Source organism: Chenopodium album, chromosome 15, assembly GCF_948465745.1.
Source record: "Chenopodium album chromosome 15, dcCheAlbu1.1, whole genome shotgun sequence".
Taxonomy (NCBI): domain Eukaryota; kingdom Viridiplantae; phylum Streptophyta; class Magnoliopsida; order Caryophyllales; family Amaranthaceae; genus Chenopodium; species Chenopodium album.
Window position 1 is genome coordinate 52,738,492 of NC_137848.1, and position 17,280 is coordinate 52,755,771.

Here is a 17,280-nt window from a genome sequence, read left to right on the forward strand (position 1 = left end):
CATACAATAGTTTATCCTATACCAATTTTTTTTTTTTTTTTTTAAAAAAAAATAAAATAAAAACCTGATATTGCCAAAAAAAAAATAAAAAACTGGATATATTTGGCAACATCAAAATCTGAGAAAAGTATTCTCAACAATTGAGGATTCTTCTTCTCTTTTCTTTTCTTTCGTCAGAATGCGAGAGGTTTTCCGCGTAAATTGATCAACAAATCCGCCATTGTTGCGCCATTATTTTCTCTCTCCTCCTTCACCACTCTTCTCTTCACTCCTCTTAATTAACCCTTTTCCATTTTTAGAGAGAGAAACTAACGAACTCCAAGCATTTCAAGCGTTCCAAGAGAGAGAAATTCGGCTGAAAATGGAGATGTTACTGTTGCAGAACGATCAACAGCAGTTTCAGCAGCAGAATTTGCAATCACAGCAGCATAATTCACAGCAATTACAGCAGAATTCGCAGAATTTGCAGAATTTACAGCATTTACAGCAGTTTCAGCGACAATTGCAGGTTTCTAGGGTTCCGTTTTCGCTCGATCGTAATGATTCTTTTGTTTTTCATTCTGAGCATCAGCCGCAGCAGCAGCTGCAGTTGCCGTTGTCTTCGACGTCGACGGTTAAGTCTTCGCAGTCGCAGGCTTTGGATCCTCGACAAGGTGTGTTAATTTTTGCGATTAAGTTTGACAATAATTTCTTTAATTTTGCATTATTTTCGGTAATTCAAATGTTAATTTTACTATTGGATAAGTTGAATTGTTGAGTTTCAATTTTTTGCTAGTTGCTAGGGTTTGTGAAGAGATCAGTTATGTTAGGATGTTAATTTGAAAACTTCTGATTAAAAAAACAATATTCTTTGAACTTCTAAGTCAATTAATTTAAAATTTTCCGATTAAAAAACAATATTCTTTGAGCTTCTAAGCCGATTATTTTTCTGGCAGTTATTTTGTTTTTGTTTTTCCCAACGAGTGATGAGTAATTGGGGAAAACCTTATGTTTTATAGTCTTACTGAAAATTGCATAAAATTTTAGAGGATTCTGGTAGTTCGTAGTGAATTTTGTATGGTTTTATCTGGATGATTCTTAAGAAGCTATCGACTTAGTAAAAGATGGAGGATACTATGAACTGGATGATTCTTAAGCAGCTATCGACGGGGTAATTCTGTGCTGGTTAATACTCCGATTATTGATGGCCATAGTATGTGTTTTTTGTGGAGGATACTATGGACTAGATATATGCTCGGAATTGTTTACATCTGCGCCTCTTGAATTATATAGTTTGTGGTAAATGTGCTCCGATTTTTTGTTCTCCGCTGCAATGATGCATATCTAGACTTTTGCAAAACATACTTCTTTGTTGCAGTTATTGGGACAGAGCACTGATGATGGTATATGTTTTATGCTCCTTTAAAGAGAAACCTTTTGTTGTATTACTACAATGTTAACTGTAATTGACAAAAGATTAGAAAAGGGACAATTAAGTGTCCTTCCATATTATTTATTCAGTTTTCACTGTATCACTAATCAACATTAATCTGAAAAGAGGAGATGGTAGACATTGTTTGTTAAATTTCCTGAAGTCGGGGCCAAAAACTTATCTTTGGTATTATCATGTACTTTTTCTGTCTTAGTTGTTGTAGTTCTAGGGTATATTTGTAATTGTACTTGTTAATTTGGAAATTTTTTTGTTCAGCTAATGTTCATCTTATTGGTTGATTGCAATATACAAGTAGTATGTTATATTCTATGTGCATAGCAAGCTGTTGTAAAATGATGTTTATCGCTCATTTTTGTAGTTGATGACAATCTGTTGCTGAATCTTGCCCATCAAAAGTACAAATCTGGGAACTACAAGCAAGCACTTGATTTCAGCAATAATTTGTTCGAGAGAAACCCTCGCCGTACCGATAATCTTTTGCTGTTGGGTGCTATTTATTATCAGGTCTTATGTTGATTTTTTTGGTGTGGAATATGATTCATTTTGCTTGGCATTTTGTTGTGTTTGGATACTTGTAATCTATTAGCTCACTGTTTGTTCCTGTACTTGTTTTAGCTGCATGATTTCGATACATGCATCGCAAAAAATGAAGAAGCTCTTCGAATTGATCCTCATTTTGCAGAGTGTTATGGTAACATGGCAAATGCATTGAAGGTACTTTGCAGACCTTCTAATTTATTTGAATATGTTGGCTCTATAATCAGACTTGCGCTGTTTTATGAAAAGTTCAGAAAAATGTATAAACTAAGCTGGTGGTAAGTCCTTTTAATCTCTTCTCTACCTGTTTGCAGGAGAAAGGAAATATTGATGTAGCTATCCGCTATTACTTGATTGCTATTGAGGTACCTCTATGAGCCTGAATATGTCAATAGTGTGTACTGATTTTGATTTATGTCACTTTTTGGCTGCCAACTACTTTTGTATACTGTTTTATTTTATTCATTTGCTGTTTTCTTGTAATGGTTTGCTAACCTGCAAATGCTGTGTTCACATCCTTGTCTTATTAGTTGTTTATTGTATTTTGTATGTCACAGCTTCGACCCAATTTTGCTGATGCATGGTCCAATTTAGCCAATGCTTATATGCGGAAAGGACGGGTTACAGAAGCCTCGCAATGCTGCCGACAGGCCCTTGCATTGAATCCTAATCTGGTAATTATTTGGAATTTTGGATCATGTTCATGAATTTATGTGGACTGGATTGCTAGTGGCTTGTTATTGACAGTTTGTCTGTTTTTGAAGGTTGATGCTCGTTGTACGCTGGGTAATTTGATGAAAGCCCAAGGCCTGGTCCAGGAGGTGAGAAAAGTAGCTGAAGCGCTGAGTCTTGACTTGTGTCTTTCATTTAACGTGTGAATAAACAGCTCACTATGTCCTTTTATTTCTGTGGATATGGTATCTCTTGCAATAGTCTTTTTGGTAAAATTGATACGTTTTACTATCTAAATTCTATAGTCTCATGCCATATGTTTTAACTCATTCACGTTTGTTTTTTTTTATTAATTTTTTATTTTTGGTTGGAGGGGGGTGGGGAGGGGGGTGTGGGGTGGAGGAATGGCTGTTGGTACATTTTGTATGCCTTTACACTTCTACCATCCTTTTTGTCAATTATTGTGCCTCCCAAAATCTTCTTTCCATATTTCAGACTTGTTTAAAATCTATCTTCTCTGCAGGCTTACAATTGTTATGTTGAGGCTCTTCGTGTCCAGCCTAAACTTCCTGTTGCTTGGTCCAATCTTGCTGGGCTTTTTACGGAGACAGGAGATTACAATAACGCTGTTCAGTGCTACAAGGTACTTAGATGGTTTTTATTCATTTTGTGTGAAGAAAGACAATATATATCTAAATTATACAATTCCTTATATTATCTACTGCTTAAACTTTTTTTATGACCTTTCTTCTTCATATGTATATCAGGAAGCTATCAAACACAAGCCAACATGTGTAGATGCCTATCTTAATTTAGGAAATGTTTACAAGGTAAGCTGTCCAAGAATATACGCTGTAGTTTTTTGGAGTAGTTGCACTGCCTTCCCAGAAGAAAAAAAAAAAAAAAAAGTTCATGCCATCCTTCTAATACCGCATCTGTCCTTGTTACAGACTCTGGGAATGCCCCAAGAAGCTATGTTATGTTACCAACATTCACTGCAGATCCGACCAGACTATGCTATAGCTTATGGTGAGGATACCTATGTTTTACAGATGCGCTTTAAGCTGTAGATGTGACCAAACTGACCCTATTGTGATGCAGTTATTATAGCAATACAACATCTGAATGTGTTTTGTATAGCACTTTATTTTTAATTTTTTTTTTTATCCGGCTGCTAGTCTGCTACTATATGCTTTTACATCTCCATGTTTCTCTTTCCATCTTCAAAATACTATTAGTGCTACTACATGCTTTTGCATCTCCACGCTTCGCTTTGCATCGCTTTCCATCTTCAAAATACTATTAGTGCTAATTTGTCTGTGTTTCTTTTGCTATTGTGTTCTTGTTGAACTTATGTGTTGTGTCTATTTTTTAAAGCAGCCTCTGCTAACGTTTGGTTAGGCAAATAATCTTTTAATGTTTAATGCTTAAGAGTAGAGTCAGGGCAAGTTCAACTTATGCTAGATAGGCCTTTTGTGGTAGTTGAATACATATGGTGTCTGGTTCTTCTTGATTTTACTAACGTTATAATTCATTCTCAAGCCATGGTTGGTGTTGCTGTTTTAAGATTTATCATATGCTAAGTTATTACTTGATTTTGGCAAGTGTGTGATCGATTAATTTGTAAGAATAACTTCACTGATTCTGATGTTATCCTATTGTGGCTCAACTGATCTGTCAAAGATTATTGTTTATTTCCTAAACCTGGTGCTACTTTCTGGTGGACTATAAAGTTTTCTTCAGGGGGATGCCTCTTCGTCCTACTCATCCTTTGCTTGCTACTGCAATTGTAATATTGTATTTCTGTGTAGTCGTGTTGCTCGTTCCTGAACCTGGTGTCACAATTGTTTTTCATTGTTGCTGTGTTACTTTTTTTTTTTGGTTGTGTTATATGCTCGTTCTTGAATTCCATGTTTGTGTGAGTTATCTATATAAATGCCTAGCTGCGAAACCGGTAAGATATCACATTCTTTCATGTGTTAAGTCCTTAAGAACTTGCTTTATAATGTTTCATTACTTTCTGCTCACTAACTTTGATCTTCCCAGGCAATCTTGGTAGTATATATTATGAGCAAGGACAGATGGATATGGCAATTGCTCACTTTGAACGAGCCATTGCTCGTGATCCTGGATTCTTGGAAGCTTACAATAATTTGGTTGGGTTTTATGCTCTGTTCTTTCTCGTAGTTTTTTCCCAATTGTTTGCTTGCAGTTTGCTTTGCAACTCCTCAAGTGTCTAATCTTCTTTTCATTGTGATGATCAAGGGTAATGCACTGAAAGATGCTGGCCGAGTTGAGGATGCTGTTCAGTACTATCGTGTATGTGCTAATTACGTGTCCTGTACCTATTGCCTTATGTTTTTCTGTTCTGTTAACGTCTTAACTAATGCATTGATTACTGTATGCAGCAATGTCTCTCACTGCAACCTAGCCATCCACAAGCGCTGACTAATCTTGGTAACATCTATTTGGAGTGGTAAGTTGCTTAAGCTTCCATCTTAGCTACTTGCCTCTCGTGTTGCATTATGGAATTGATGCTTTAGTTTCCATGAAGTTGATTTCACTTTCTAATATCTATTTCTTAATACTTAAATATTGGGGATATTACAGGAATTTAATTGGTACTGCTGCTCAGTATTATAAGGCTACCCTTAATATCACCACAGGATTATCTGCCCCTTACAATAACCTTGCAATAATTTATAAGCAGCAGGTATTGTTGTCATTCTGCTTTCTTGAAGGTTTTTCTTTTTAGTTCATGGTGAAATCGTTTGATGCTTAGAGGACATGTATTTTGTTTTTGGTCGTTAAACTATTTTTCTTATCTGCTTTTTTTTTGCACCAGGGTAATTATGCGGATGCTCTGACTTGCTACACAGAAGTTCTTCGGATTGATCCGATGGCAGCTGATGCACTCCTCAACAGGGGAAATACATATAAGGAAATTGGAAGAGTTAATGAAGCTATCCAGGATTATACAAGTGCTATTGAAGTTCGCCCTAGTTTGGCAGAGGCTCATGCAAATTTGGCTTCAGCTTATAAAGACAGGTTAGGCATTGTGTTATTTTATCTGCCAGGGATTTTTCTTTTTGTTTGTTTGGTTTTGTTGTTGTTGTTTGTTTTGCTCATGTTTGTAAACGAGCGTTTTTTTTTTCTATCCACAGTGGCCATGTGGAAGCAGCTATAAAAAGCTATAAGCATGCGTTGTTGTTACGTCCTGACTTCCCAGAGGCAACATGTAATCTCCTTCATACATTACAGGTAAGCTGCAGACACATGATTTTTCCATAAGTAGGCAATTTGGGTCCCTTTATTCTACTAATCTATATAAAGTCTGCTAGCTTACTGTAATTGTATATTATTGAATTTAGACTTAGATTCCGAGGCTCATTGTAATTTGTATTGTTCAGTCTTGGCTTAGAATCTGAGGCCTTTTGTGTTATGTATGAGAAATGGTCTTCTTTATATGTAATTGCATGTTCTCCATATTCAACTCATCTCTGAAAGGGCATGCCTGTGTCTACATTTGTTACTTGAAACTATGCTGTTCAATTTGCTTGTAACTTTATTTTGTTAACTGCTTATTTTGTGCAGTGTGTATGTGACTGGGAGGGTTTAGATAACAGGCTCATTGAAGTTGAGCGCATACTAAGGCGGCAAATTCAGGTTTTTAATCTTCTATGCAATGCCCTTCTGGATATATCTTAGTGGATCTCTTTATTCTCCATTCATGTCTTTCTAGACTTGAGTTTCTGTGTTAAATGTTTTTTTTAATCTGCTTGTCAGATGTCTGTTGTTCCAAGTGTGCAACCCTTTCATGCCTTTGCTTACCCTCTGGATCCATTGCTCGCACTTGAAATTAGGTGAGTAGCACTTCTGTGGAGATGCTGATGTATTAGTACCCATAGAATTAAATCATTGTTGGCGTTCTAACCTTTTTTTTCCCTTTTTTTTGTTTGCTGCAGTCGTAAATACGCAGAGCATTGTTCTCTTGTTGCTGCTCGATATTCACTTCCTTCCTTCAGTTGTCCTGCTCCGTTGCCTGTAAAGACTGATGAGGGGAGCAGGCGGTTGAGGGTTGGGTATGTTTAAACCCCTTCAACATACTATTAATCTACTTTTAAATTCACTTCTTGTCTGACATATTATGGTGTGGATTGCAGATATGTCAGTAGTGATTTTGGTAATCATCCCTTGTCACATCTTATGGGTTCTGTCTTTGGTATGCACAACAGAGAAAATGTCGAGGTATACTTTATTTGAGTTCTTTTATTTCATGTCATGTATAAGGATACGATCTTTGCTGTGATTGAAAGTTTGTTGCTATCCTGGCAGGTCTTCTGTTATGCCTTGAGTCCAAGTGATGGTTCTGAGTGGAGGCTGCGCACACAGTCAGAAGCTGAGCACTTTGTTGATGTCTCATCTTTGTCATCTGATGCGATAGCTAAATTAATTAATGCGGACAATATTCAGATCCTTGTTAACCTTAATGGGTATACGAAGGTATGATGCTTTGTTGACTTTGATGCTTATGGATAATGGATTGCTATAGGTTACTTATTTGTGTGGCTAAAGATAATCTGTTCAGTACTTTTTATGTTGCTTATATAGGTTGGAACTTTTTTTGTCCTTTCTAGTCCTCCTTTGTTCTGTAGTTTATTTGTCTTCTGTTTTTGACATTTCACTTGGACTTTTTTTTTCCCTTTGGCCTCACTGCTGCTTATAATTAGGTGCAATATTTGGAAGTTTCCGAGTGATTAGTTAAAATTTGAATTCTTCTTTTGTTAATGGCAGTGGTGACAGAAATTCACTCAGTCACATGGCTCATGGGGTGACTCCTTTAAGGGGGGACTTGAGGCACTTTTGATGCTAGGGCTGTAGGGTCTACTCCTGGGCTTTTGTTTACTTTTAAGTTACTTTGATTACAAATAATGAATGTGTGTTAATCGCTTTGGCTTTAATTTGATTGATTCTGAATTTTAGGTTCCCTTGGCCAATATAATTTCACTTGCATTTTCAGTGCATAAGTTAGGAATGTTATTATACTTTATACAAGTGGCTCCATCATTAGAGCAAGAGAAATGACCTAGATTCACTTGGGCATGAATCTTTTTGCTTTCCTAGGTGCACATATTTGCTTTAACACTTTATTGTTCAGCTTTGTTATTGGCTATATCTGCTTCATGTCTTCTCAAACTCTGGTCATTGCCAAAATTGAAGTAGGATTAATTATTAATGTGTTTTCATATCCCATACTGCATTTAAATGTTTTAATTTTTCTCTATAGAAATAAAGATTGAAACGAAATTATGTTAAGAAATTGCCTTTAAATGTGTGTTTGTGACTAGATGTTGATATCTGTGATAATGGCATCAACACTTAAGCGTGTTCGTAATAGCAACTGGGAATATGAGCTTTCGTATTGTTGGAACTTTGAAGTCACTTTTGAGTTGTGTTGTCATGTTTATCCAATAACCAGAATATCTGTTATTAACTTGCTTTATAATTTTGCAGGGTGCAAGGAATGAAATATTTGCTATGCAACCTGCTCCTGTACAGGTTTCATACATGGGATTCCCTGGAACCATGGGTGCTTCTTACATACAATATCTGGTGACAGATGAGGTGCGAAGTGAAGTTCTTATCTTTCAATGACTGTTTGAACTAAAATCTTTTACCATAACCAATAAATTTTTGTTGCAGTTTGTTTCTCCTAGTCATTTGTCACACCTTTACTCGGAGAAGCTAGTTCATGTTCCCAATTGCTACTTTGTTAATGATTATAAACAGGTGTTCTTCTTGACTTAAACTTGTAAGCTTCCACTTATTTTCCTTATGGGATTTTTATTAATGTGTGGTGATAAATTTGGTTTCAGAAAAATCGTGACGTATTGGATCCCAGCACCAAACCTAAACGGTCTGATTATGGGCTGCCTGAGGATAAGTTCATCTTTGGATGCTTTAATCAGCTGTACAAGATAGATCGTGACATTTTTGACACTTGGTATATTATGGGTTCTAGTTTGAAGCTTGCGAGTGCACACTTTTAATTCTCTTGTGCATTTCAGTTACTGTGACAGTATTTCATGTTCATGATAAGCCAAACTGATATTAAATCAATCATGTTTCTCCCCTTCTGCTCAGGTGCAATATTCTTAAGCGTGTTCCAAACAGTGCTCTCTGGCTTCTGAGGTTTCCAGCTGCAGGCGAGACTAGGCTTCGTGCATGTAAGCTCTTGTTTTCTAAAATTTGCCGATTGCCTGATTGTAATTTTCATGTGATTGTTTTAATGCTATCTTGAATTGTAACGTCTTCAGATGCTGCTGCAAGGGGTGTGCAACCAGACCAAATAATATTTACTGATGTTGCCATGAAGGGAGAACATATTAGACGCAGTTCTTTGGCAGATCTTTGTCTTGACACGTAAGCACTTGGGCTTAGACATTTTATGCCTTAATTATGTTTGTATCTGTCTGCTAGTTACCTTTTTATTGATTCTTTGACTTCTGTTGAGGTAGGCCATTATGCAATGGGCACACAACTGGCACAGATGTTCTCTGGGCTGGTTTGCCAATGTTGACGCTTCCCTTAGAGAAGATGGCTAGCAGGGTTGCTGGTTCACTGTGTTTGGCGACTGGTGTTGGAGACGAGATGGTGGTTTACAGGTAGCAATTTAGCCAACTGCATGCTTGGTACTCCATGGTTTTTTTCATCCACCAAATGTGTTTCCTCGTAGTCCAATCTGGATCGAGTGGCTTTGGATTGTGTTTAGTATGGATAACTGGTCTGATCTCATGCATTGTGTATGTTGAAGTTGTGTAGTATGTAAGGTTAAAGTTAGAGCATTATCTTGTAGGTAGTTATGATGTTGCATATGATTTTCCTGGATCCTCTGTTGAATCCTCTTGTGGTTATGCCCTTATAATCATCTGGCTGGTTTATTAATTCACGTGGGCCGTATTGTCAAATTGTATGATGCACCTCTGTTGAATCACACTTCTGTATTGGAGGATAGATTTTAGGCAGTGTAATACTTGAAGTTGAATCCACCGTAGCTCCTTTTAGTTGCATTTTTTATGTGTATGGGGCACATAGTTTGTGTGCATTGCCCACTTTTTTGTTGTTTGCTTATGTTTTGCTGGTCATCGTCATGCTTTCATGTGGTATTTTGTGTGTGCATGAAAAATGCTCCATCGCTGATTCCTTTTTATGTTTGCTGATTGTTGTATATGAAAGCCTGAGAGAATATGAAGAAAAGGCGGTGTCTTTGGCATTAAATAGACCAAAGCTTCAGGATCTTACCAATAGATTGAAGGCTGCTCGCTTGACTTGTCCTCTCTTTGACACTGCTCGCTGGGTGAGTACATGTCTGCCTTCTTTAATTGATCTGTAACATCTGTTACCCTTAGCTCTTGCTAATTAATAAATGAACCTAATATTGTTGCATTGTTTATTGCTAATATTTTAAAGGGGATGGGGAACTGGACAAAGCCATTTAAATGTGACAGGATTGGTTAAAGAGCTAGTTATGCATGTTAGTTACTTAACTGAAAAATCATATATCATTCAGGAGATATGATGGCAGTTATTATTCAATACCCTAATTATCCCAAGGGCTAATCATATTATATAATATTTTTTGAATTTAAATTCATTTTTACTACTTGCCTATATATATTATGTATGGGAAGGCCTTTCTATGCTTTTCTGTATTTATATTTACTTATCATCTACCTTGATCTTAACCATGCGTTTTTGTTACTTCTCTTTCTAGGTATCACCTATGCATTAATATCTCACGAGGTGTATACCACACCTTTTAACCTATTTTAGAAGTTGTAGTGAGCCTTTTAATCAAGAATGAATCTTTCTTTTGAATGATAACTTTCCATGAATTCTCTTCATGGGTCATATGAATAATATGATGAACCCACAGTATCTCTTACGAATGAAATTTGACTATATTTTTCGAAAAGTATTTCCAAGTTTAGGTTTCAAATCAAATCATGATGAGCTATATTAAATTTGGCACGCTACTTTTAGCCTGCTTTAAAGAGGCACAGATGTGCATATGATGAAGTTGATGGCTTTCTCATTTGCTTTAGTTGCTATTTTTTCTGTTGTAAACTTTGCAGCTGCTTGCTGATTCTGAGCTCATATTGAATGCAGGTGAGAAACCTTGAGCGAGCCTACTTCAAGATGTGGAATTTATACTGTGCTGGCCAGCATCCTCAGCCATTCAAAGTGACTGAGAATGATTTAGAATGCCCTTATGACAGATAGTATGAAATACAATGCAAGATAACAACACAATGCAAGATAACAACATTGTAGATATCCTGAAGAGCCTAAGTTAAGGTAGAATGATTTGTTATGGAGATTATATTGTGTTATAGGTATTTAAGTGCTGGAGCTGTCAGGCCTTGAAACTCAGGTAATTGTTGCTTTGCACTTACGGGATGATTGGAGAAGGGGGAAAAGATCTGCTTAATTTTTTTTTTGGAGTGCATTGCTCCTCTCCATCTCTTTTTTCCACTGATATTTCTTTCTTTGGTCTTTCCTCTCGAGGAACAATAATGGTGTTGTTGTGACATTCAACGAAGAATAACGCTGATGTTGATTCAACAAGGTGGTCCATGCTGACATATATAATATTGAACGGCTAATTCATCATTCAGGTTGAATAGGGTGTCAATAAGAAATTAGTTAACATATGCTAATCTTATAGCTGTATGAGATGCTCTCACTGAGATTCGTGGTGATCACCCTTGAACTTATTATATTTTCTTGATGGGTCACCGTCATGCAGCTGCTGTACGTGGTTGGGTTTAGATGCTGCATATGATGGATTGATGGAAGTTATAATATAGTAGGGGGAAGGAGAAAATTTCTGGATGTTGGAAGTTTAGGGGTGTGATATTGCCATGTAAAGGCAAACACTTGGGTGGCTATGATAATATTTTCCTAGAAAGGCAATAAAATAAGTCTCTGAAAATAGGAAGCTGGGGTGTTAATTTTCGGCAGTCCTAGTGTCTGAATGTTTGAGGGTGGTAGACCGGTAGTTAGAGGCAGAAAGCTTTAGCATTCAGAATGACGTCAACTATGGCGAAGCTGCGCGCACAAGGAAGGCAGGTAGTAATCTTATTCTTATCCATACTAATTTTGGACTGGTAAATGGTTATTCTAAACTCAAAAAATGGGATAATATAAACAAAAAGTTAAACTATACAATCAACTTTTGATGGTAAATCCGATTAAAAAAAAAAAAAAAGTTTTGATGGTAAAAAAATTAACAGTTATTTTCCCAAGGAAATATAGTAGGAGGGGAAGATTTGCACTTGAAAGGGAAGATTCTCACTAATTCAATATTTAAACAAAGTTCTTCGTGTTTGCTGCTCGATATCTTTCCTGGACCTGTAAAATCGTGGTTACTTTAAGAGACTAACTTGGAACAACTCAAATTTACTTGCCGAACTTATCAGTGAGTAGAACTTGACATTCGTTTAAAATTTGGTTTACAGGAAGGTTTGAAGATACTTATTTTTTACATTTTAGAAAACTTGGGGTAAATAATGACATGTTAACGACCAAGCTATCAAGTGATAAACTAACTCATAATCTGTTGTACAAATTATATATATTTTGGTAAAATAATACAAATACCATGTTTTTTTTTTGACGGACCCCAAAAATCGTTTCAAGTATTGGTGGTGCACTGGTGCCTCTTCCTAGCCGGTGACAGATTTACATCGCGTTGATGTATTTTGTAATCGTTTTCAGCCAAAAACCACTACAACAAGCTAGTTATCAAGTACTGGAAAACATCAAATGGAAATTAACGAAAATCTGGAAAATTCAAAGTCATTTATTTATTATTGATGAAAGGATGAACAACTTGTTATTGTTAATCACAGAAGTCAGAAGAGCAAATTATCACTAATTAGCATCATCTTAAACGAAAACAAAAATATTATAAGCCAGCAGTTTCCTACATTTGATCAGTCGGAACTTCAGAAAATTTGGGCCTTGGAGATGGGCCAAAGTTGAGCAATTTTTTGGACTCCTGAACCCAAGGCTTAACCACCACCACCGCATCAAAAGTCCGACTAACACCGCCTTGCACGGCTTCAACCTTAAGGTAGTATTTAATCCCGGAAACCACCTGCCTTTGCGCCTCCACCACCTCCACAAAATCCAACGACTCGTTCGATACGCTTCGAAGTGGGCTTGGCTGCTTGCTTAAGATCTCCCTGTTGTACTCCTCTACTGAAAACTTACCTAATTCTTGAACTTCCTTGTTAGTTTTTACGTCTTTTACTTGTGTTCTTGCTCCTACCATTCTTCCCCTATTTACTGCATTCACCTTTGTAGCGAAGATGAAGAGTAGTAGTAGAAGAAGAGAAAAAATAGTTTGTTTATGCATTTTTAGATTTGTATATTTTTTTGAAGGGATATAAATTTGATGAACAAGTGTAAGAAATGGGAGAAAGTGTCAAAAAAATTAGAAGTGTAGAAGGGTATAAATAGGTAGGAGAAATTACGAGAAAAAAGGTGAGAATTTCGAGACATATAATACGAAAGAGTAGGAGATATGAAGGAAGAGAAGGTGGAAGCATGAACGGTGTGCCGCGTTTGATAATACATGCAAAAAAACAGACATCTATTAGAAAAAACAGCAGTGTGAGTATGAGTGGAATTTGGACTGTAAGGCTAAAGCGGTGGGGGGATAAACTCCAATTTTGGCGTTACGTGATTAAAATTTAAGTCGATAAAATTGGAATAATACATAGAAGATTACACCAGTAACACTTACCTAAAAGTGGAATGTAGAGATTGGGATTTGGAATGGTTAAAATAGTCTTCCTAATATAAAATTACTTGATCAATAAGTTATAGTGTTATACCATGACTTACAAATAATTGGGACGTGTTTTTATTTAGCCAATATGAGCTGAATGATCACTATAATTAGCTAATTGAATTGTTGGGTGGTAATCGAATTTAAAGAGCTTATTTTACAATAAATTAGTTAAAATCAATTCAAATTAGATTTATATTTAGTTTTTCACCAAATACGACTTTAGTCATTGGTAACATAATACGGAGTATTAGTCAAATACAAGTATTGTTACGCAATGCAAGCCTCTAATAATAGAAAAATTATACTACTAAGCTAGTAACCTTTTTTGTCGTGGAGTTGAGATCAACCATGCATTTTTGTTTGGACCTAAATGCAAGCGTGGCGGCCATGCATAGCAAAACGTGCGCTCTCTCACGTGATTGGTGTGAGAGGTGGCGTTTGTAATTGAATTAATCAATCATTTTCTTAGTTTTGGTTTCTTGTATCTTGTACGGTTACGAGTACCATGCTCATCCCATGCCCTATTCCCCGCTTCAAAGTTGCTCAACGACCTTATCATACATCTCTCGGGTGTTTAATTAGGAGTTTTTTGAAAAATTAAAACATGTAGAGTTGTTTGACGATTTCAAAAAACAATGTAGGGTGGGTGATTGGTTAAGAGTTTTTTTTGTTTCAAAAAGCGCCTGACCAAACACCCTAATATAAGAAGAGGAGAGGAGCTTTTAAAAGAGCTTTAGCTTTTTAGTTGTTTTATATACTAAGACAACTAATAACTACTCCAAACACTTTTTGGATTCATTTAGAAACATGCTTGACAGACGAATGTTAAAAGTTACAAATTATGGAGTAAGTTTTGTAAATTACCCAAGAATCGATGCTTTATTAGCTTCAATGTTAAAAACACTTTAAAAGAAACACGAGTATAACCAGCTTTAAAATCCAGCTATATTTTGTCTTCGAACATGTTGTAACTTGTAAGATGTGATGGACAATACCATTGTCGACTTTGTATCCCGTATTTCATTGATCTTGGGAAATGAGCGGAAGAACAAAGAGCACACAAGTATTGACAAATTACAGATCGAGCTAATGGGGAGGGAAAAAAAGAACATGTTACCAAAAATAGTGCCCTTTCTTACCGTCAACTCCAAACAATAAGGGATATGGGATAGTAATTAATTAATCAATTTATTAATTCAGTTTCAAAGCAAAATGTTACTTGACTATTTATAATCATCAAATGTAAAAGGTATTTCAAGGAAACGAAAGAACAATTCACTTGACTATTTGTAAAAAAAAAAAAAAAAAAAAAATCACTTGACTATTATTGAACAATTCCTTGAGCCTCTTCTCATGAGCTTCAACGTGTTGTCAAGTAACATCTTAGCTTCTATTGTCACTGGACGTAATGGATGACTAAAACAAATAAGAATGAGTTCCTCCAAAACAAATGAATTTCTCAAAAAATATTTAACCACTTCCATTTCCCATTGTGTACAAAAGTAGTCGTATATTGTGATTCTTTTGAGTTGAACCCTTAAACAAGACGGTATTTCTTCACTTTTACTCCATGCCTCACATTCCTCCAGGAATACCTCCCTATATCTCTCTTCTAGTGTGTCGTCGTCCATCGTGATTCCCTACAGAGATGATTGGAGATTGATATAGTCAGTTAGTATATATCATTTTCCTAATAATAATAATCCATTTAAAGTTAATACTTCGTATATAAAAGAATACTTAAATATATAGTGAAAGTCAAGTTATAACGATTAAATAATTGAGAGAGGAGTAAAGGTAAATGACAATAACCTCCGTAAAAGTGAGTGTTTCTAGAAAAGGTGCACGGTGTAGGAGCTCTATCAATACGCTATTCCAATTATAATAACCCTCACAACCAAGCTGCAAATGCTTGAGGTTACCAAACAAAGGCAGCTTAAGATTTATTATTGTACCACAAGCTATCAATGCCTACAAACAAAAGAGCAATATAATACTGTCATTGATCAAATTAAATACTAGTGTATTTGCAACTTTGGAATATTATATATGAAATATCCCACAGATAATACCCTAAAGTTACAGATAGAAGATAGAAATTAACAGAGATAGTAAAAAGGTAATTTAAACTTGTTAAAGGATGGATCAAAGATAAAACTAACCATTGTATTTGTAGTCCTTGACATGAGATACAAACTTTGGACATTAGACAACCCGCTGAAAATACCGAATATAGAACCATCGACATAAAGTTCTACAACATCGACTGGAGCATTGACTAGATTGTTCATTTTGGTGATGGAGTAGATGAACACCGTAGAGTCCACATACGTTAGATGCTCGAGATTAGGAACATCAAGCTCAAACTCTCTCCTTGGGAGCCTTTTAGTCGTAAAACTCGTAATATTAATCCATGTATTACCAGGAAAATTGATAACTAATCTACGACGAGATTGTGAAGAAATGTAATTTATCTGTATAAAGCAATCAGCATTGAGTACGAAGTCTTGGAGGGATGGACAACTAGCAACTAGCATAGCCACGGAGTCACCATTAGGGGTGTGCTTGAGAAAAGTAAGATGGACTACCTTCAAGTTTGGCAAACAAATACGATAGGGGATGTTAAGATCGAGATTATTAACATTAACATCGAGTTTCAAAACCTCTAGTGTTGGACAACGACACAGGGCTGAGGGTATCTTACTAGGTTTCCTAACACGAGCTATAATGTCGAGCACCTTAACCCCACGGGCTAAGGGAAAACTGATCCAAGCATCGAGATGCATAGGGTCCAATACAGGGAGACAACCTTCGAAACATAGATTATGGAAACAGTCCTTCCTTTTTCCAAAGTGAAGCATGTATGTGGATATATCCATATTGTTAGAGTAACATAGTTGCAATACCTTATCAACATACATCTTGAAATTAGGGAAAGAATCAATCATGTGTGGAGTACGCATCAAACAATAGTCGTGACAATTAGGTGTGTCATCGAGGTTAAGGTATGTTACCCAAGTAAAAACACGCCTCCATCGCCTTGACAATATACTAGTAGCAACCGCGTCCTTTAGGGGAAGGAACGCAAGTATGTCACCTAATATATGATCGGGTAAATGACTGATCCTATCTTCTTTTATGAGGGTTGTACCTTCATTACCATTTCGGAGCTTGTTGAGCATCATTCCACCACAAAATTCCAAGACAACTAAAAATTACAATTAGAATCACTATTATAGTTATCATAGACAACTAGACTTTTGACCCGTGCAATGTACAAATTGTTCATAAAAAATTACATTGATAAATGAGGGAGAAAATACCAATAAATTATTATGGGTGTAATAGGTAATCGAAAACATGATTAAAGATAGTATGTGAGCATTAATCTATCATGTATTGTCACCACAAACACTAATGAATTATCCATAAGAAAAGATCAATTATCAATTCCAAGCGACATTTATCTTCAACTATGTATCATAAACATTTAAATTGTTAATTTAATTATAGAGAAGAAGATTATAATTGAGTATGGTGTATTTCCTGATACGAATTGATTATTTGTTAAGGTCAAATTTGCTCTCTTCAAATGAAAAGTTATGTTCTTTAAAGATTAACACACTTAAGATTGCACAAAAATGAATACAATAACACAATCAACAGAAGAAATTAAATATATATCATGGATAAAATAATTAATGGCAATAAATTCATCAAACAAATTTTATTTTGAGTTACCTGAATGATGCTCTGGAAGTGGATCGGAGGCACCCAT

At 35.9% G+C, this 17,280-nt stretch overlaps 3 protein-coding genes across 4 annotated transcripts; 1 reads left to right on the forward strand and 2 right to left on the reverse strand.

Annotated features, from left to right (window-relative positions):
* The first annotated feature begins 100 nt into the window (after positions 1-100).
* On the forward strand, positions 101-11,325 carry LOC145583378 (putative UDP-N-acetylglucosamine--peptide N-acetylglucosaminyltransferase SEC). Of its 2 annotated transcripts, none has more exons than XM_081640619.1 (28): positions 101-653; positions 1,791-1,936; positions 2,048-2,146; positions 2,284-2,334; positions 2,527-2,643; positions 2,734-2,790; positions 3,165-3,284; positions 3,409-3,471; positions 3,592-3,670; positions 4,688-4,797; positions 4,907-4,960; positions 5,050-5,117; positions 5,252-5,354; positions 5,487-5,689; positions 5,806-5,902; positions 6,236-6,307; positions 6,428-6,504; positions 6,607-6,723; positions 6,805-6,889; positions 6,977-7,144; positions 8,156-8,266; positions 8,345-8,431; positions 8,518-8,645; positions 8,786-8,868; positions 8,959-9,064; positions 9,160-9,306; positions 9,878-9,998; positions 10,811-11,325. In XM_081640619.1, exons 1-28 carry the CDS (start codon positions 362-364, stop codon positions 10,922-10,924), a joined length of 3,075 nt encoding a protein of 1,024 aa, XP_081496745.1. In that variant the 5' UTR covers positions 101-361; the 3' UTR covers positions 10,925-11,325. The 2 variants fall into 2 exon arrangements, with proteins under 2 accessions (XP_081496745.1, XP_081496746.1); XM_081640620.1 differs by having other exon boundaries at positions 5,050-5,098; positions 5,308-5,354.
* Positions 11,326-12,629: 1,304 nt separating this feature from the next.
* LOC145581435 (cysteine proteinase inhibitor B-like) lies at positions 12,630-12,980 on the reverse strand. Its single transcript, XM_081638439.1, has one exon. It carries the CDS (start codon positions 12,978-12,980, stop codon positions 12,630-12,632), a length of 351 nt encoding a protein of 116 aa, XP_081494565.1.
* Positions 12,981-14,815: 1,835 nt separating this feature from the next.
* LOC145581436 (F-box/LRR-repeat protein At4g14103-like) lies at positions 14,816-17,280 on the reverse strand. Its single transcript, XM_081638440.1, has 4 exons — positions 17,244-17,280; positions 15,665-16,710; positions 15,315-15,473; positions 14,816-15,142 (listed from the first exon to the last, which is right to left on the reverse strand). The coding sequence occupies exons 1-4, from the start codon at positions 17,278-17,280 to the stop codon at positions 14,816-14,818; spliced, it is 1,569 nt and encodes a 522-aa protein (XP_081494566.1).